Below are 2394 nucleotides of genomic sequence, written 5' to 3'. Positions count from 1 at the left end.
TTTTTTTTTTTTTGGCGATGGAGTCATTTTTTTTTTTTAATTTTTAACAAGACTTTTTCGCTTGCTGCGAAGTAAGAAAAAAACAAACTGCAAATATGTTCACAAATTCATTCTTACACGCACATTTATGCATATCAATTTTTCATTAAATCTGCCATTTTAAAGCTATTTTGTCAAATTACGTTTTTGCATAAATGCAACAAGGCGGTTTATTTTCTTAAGCTTTGAGGCTTTATTCCACACAAACTGAGGATTTTTTTTTCTGTCATTTTTAACTTTAACCCTTCAGGGGAAAGCAGCAGAACAATGAAGAATTTAAGAACAACGGTTGAAGGGGACACTTTTTTTTTTTTTTTTTTTCACTTCTTCTCTATGCAACAATATATCGAGAGAAAAAAATTTATCAGTTAGCAAGTGGAATTTAAAAAAAATTAAAACCACGGCTTGGTGAACATTCCTCTTTTGGTGAGTCCTTTTTGTGAAGTTCATTTCGCTTTTTTTTCTTTCATAATAAAACTTCGCAACGAGTTTGCAACTGTTTTGTTTTTCTTCAATTTATATGAAAAATTTCGCTTAACAGAGTGGTTGCGCACGGTTTGTGGCAAAATGGCCCTTTTTTGTGTGTCATTTTAAAGGTATACGCGTGCGTGTGTGCATGTGAGTGTTGTATTTATGTGTACGCTTTATGCCCTCCGCAAGCAACGTCGCTGCACATAAAATAGTGCCACCTGTTATTATGCGCAAAATGAATGCATCCCCCAGCCGTAGCCTTCACATTCGTGCTTAAAAAAGGGGCGCACAGGACTTCTTCAAATAATTTTCCCACAGGAGTAGTGCACTTAATTACATTTAAGAGAAACGTAAAGGATAACCATATGACAACGCCCATGCCAAGAGGGGATAAGATATAACGGATTAGCAGAACTGCACACCAGATGATACCCCCACGATTTTCATTTTTTTAATTTACAGACGTACGGGAGGGGCACAAGCCACGACCAACATGCATATGCGCGAATATATATAGGCATATATATTTTGAGAGAAGTACATTTACGCGCATCAAAATGCTAACGCTAATTTCAGTTTGCTCGTACTTGTATTATGCACACAGAGATTCTATACTCAACTTCGTGGGGTTAAGTAACAAGGAAGATCCAAACGAAAGTCAACAAAATAGAGGAAGCGCTCGAACGAATAAAAAAAGAGTTAAAGGAAAAAAATCTGTAAAAGGAGACCTGACGTCTTTGTCCGATTCAGACATGCGCAGGAAAAAGTTTATCTTAAGAACATACAGCGATGTCGATTTTCACATAAAATTGCAAAGCAAAAAAGGTAAAAACGGTTAGACGGAATAAGGGAATTTTTTAAATAACATTTCGACTTATTTTTGTGTGAGTCCATCTTCGGTTTTTACATTTTACTCATTACGCTTTTTATGGTATGATGAATTAGCTGGAACTTGGGATGTGTAAAAATGTGCACGTGAATTTTTTTTTTTCCACCCCCCCCTCTTTGATGCGTTCCTTTTGGCGTATATTGCAACTGCGCTGCCGTTCGTATTTAAAAATTTTTTTTTTTTTACGTGTCATGAAATTTAACCCTTTTCAATTCTACCTCCTACTTGTGTCACATATTTATTAACCCCCTAATGTTAGCGATGTATGTGGACCATCGCCATCAGGGAAACAACCATATTCGTGAACCAGAGCACAAATTTTTATGTACGAAATGAACCGTTTAAGAATCTTCTATTGACTCGACTGATGAAATTTTTGTATCAATTTTTTTTTTTTTTTTTGCTATTTTTAACATTGCAGTGGGTTGTCTCTGCATTGAGGCGCGTTAACTTGTGCGTGAATGCTAATACGCAAGTGTAGGTGTACATGTAGGCATATGACACCTCTGGGGGAGAGCAACGAAGTTAGAAGCGAATGACGCCGAAGAGGCGTGGCTTATGATGTTCACAAGCTCCTCATTGCCCTATCTTCATTTCTGTGTCTCTCTTCCAACTGAGTTATCAAGTGGGCTTGTAAATTTCCAGCATAATAAATGCAAATGTTCAAATAAAAATAGGTGAACATCTAGGGGATATGCAAAAGGGGAGGGCGTTTTGCTTGGCACATGGAAAAGGGTCTGTAGGAAGTTGGGTCGTTGCGAAAGACAGTTTTGCGCCGTTGAGACTTTGAGTATTTGAGGGTTTATTTGTTTATACAAATGTTCATGCACATGCTTTTTCTATCTTTCTTTCTTTTCTTTTTTTTTTTTTTTTTTTTTTTTTCCCCTAATGCACACACACAGGCGCTAAAGTGCGCAACAGCTTTATGGTAAGGACATATGCACGCTGAATAAAGAGAAGAAGAAATTGACGAGCTTCCACAGATGGGGCAATTA

The 2394-nt window shown here is 36.9% G+C and overlaps 1 protein-coding gene across 1 annotated transcript; it reads left to right on the top strand.

The window, feature by feature from the left end:
- Positions 1-1067: 1067 nt before the first annotated feature.
- Positions 1068-1335, top strand: PCYB_141700 (hypothetical protein; the record flags this gene model as incomplete). Its single annotated transcript, XM_004224641.1, has 1 exon — positions 1068-1335. A coding segment is annotated over one exon (268 nt), but the record flags the coding sequence as incomplete, so codon positions are not given.
- Positions 1336-2394: the final 1059 nt, after the last annotated feature.

Source organism: Plasmodium cynomolgi, chromosome 14, assembly GCF_000321355.1.
Source record: "Plasmodium cynomolgi strain B DNA, chromosome 14, whole genome shotgun sequence".
NCBI classification, from domain to species: Eukaryota; Apicomplexa; class Aconoidasida; order Haemosporida; family Plasmodiidae; genus Plasmodium; species Plasmodium cynomolgi.
This window is presented reverse-complemented; position numbering and strand designations above follow the sequence as displayed.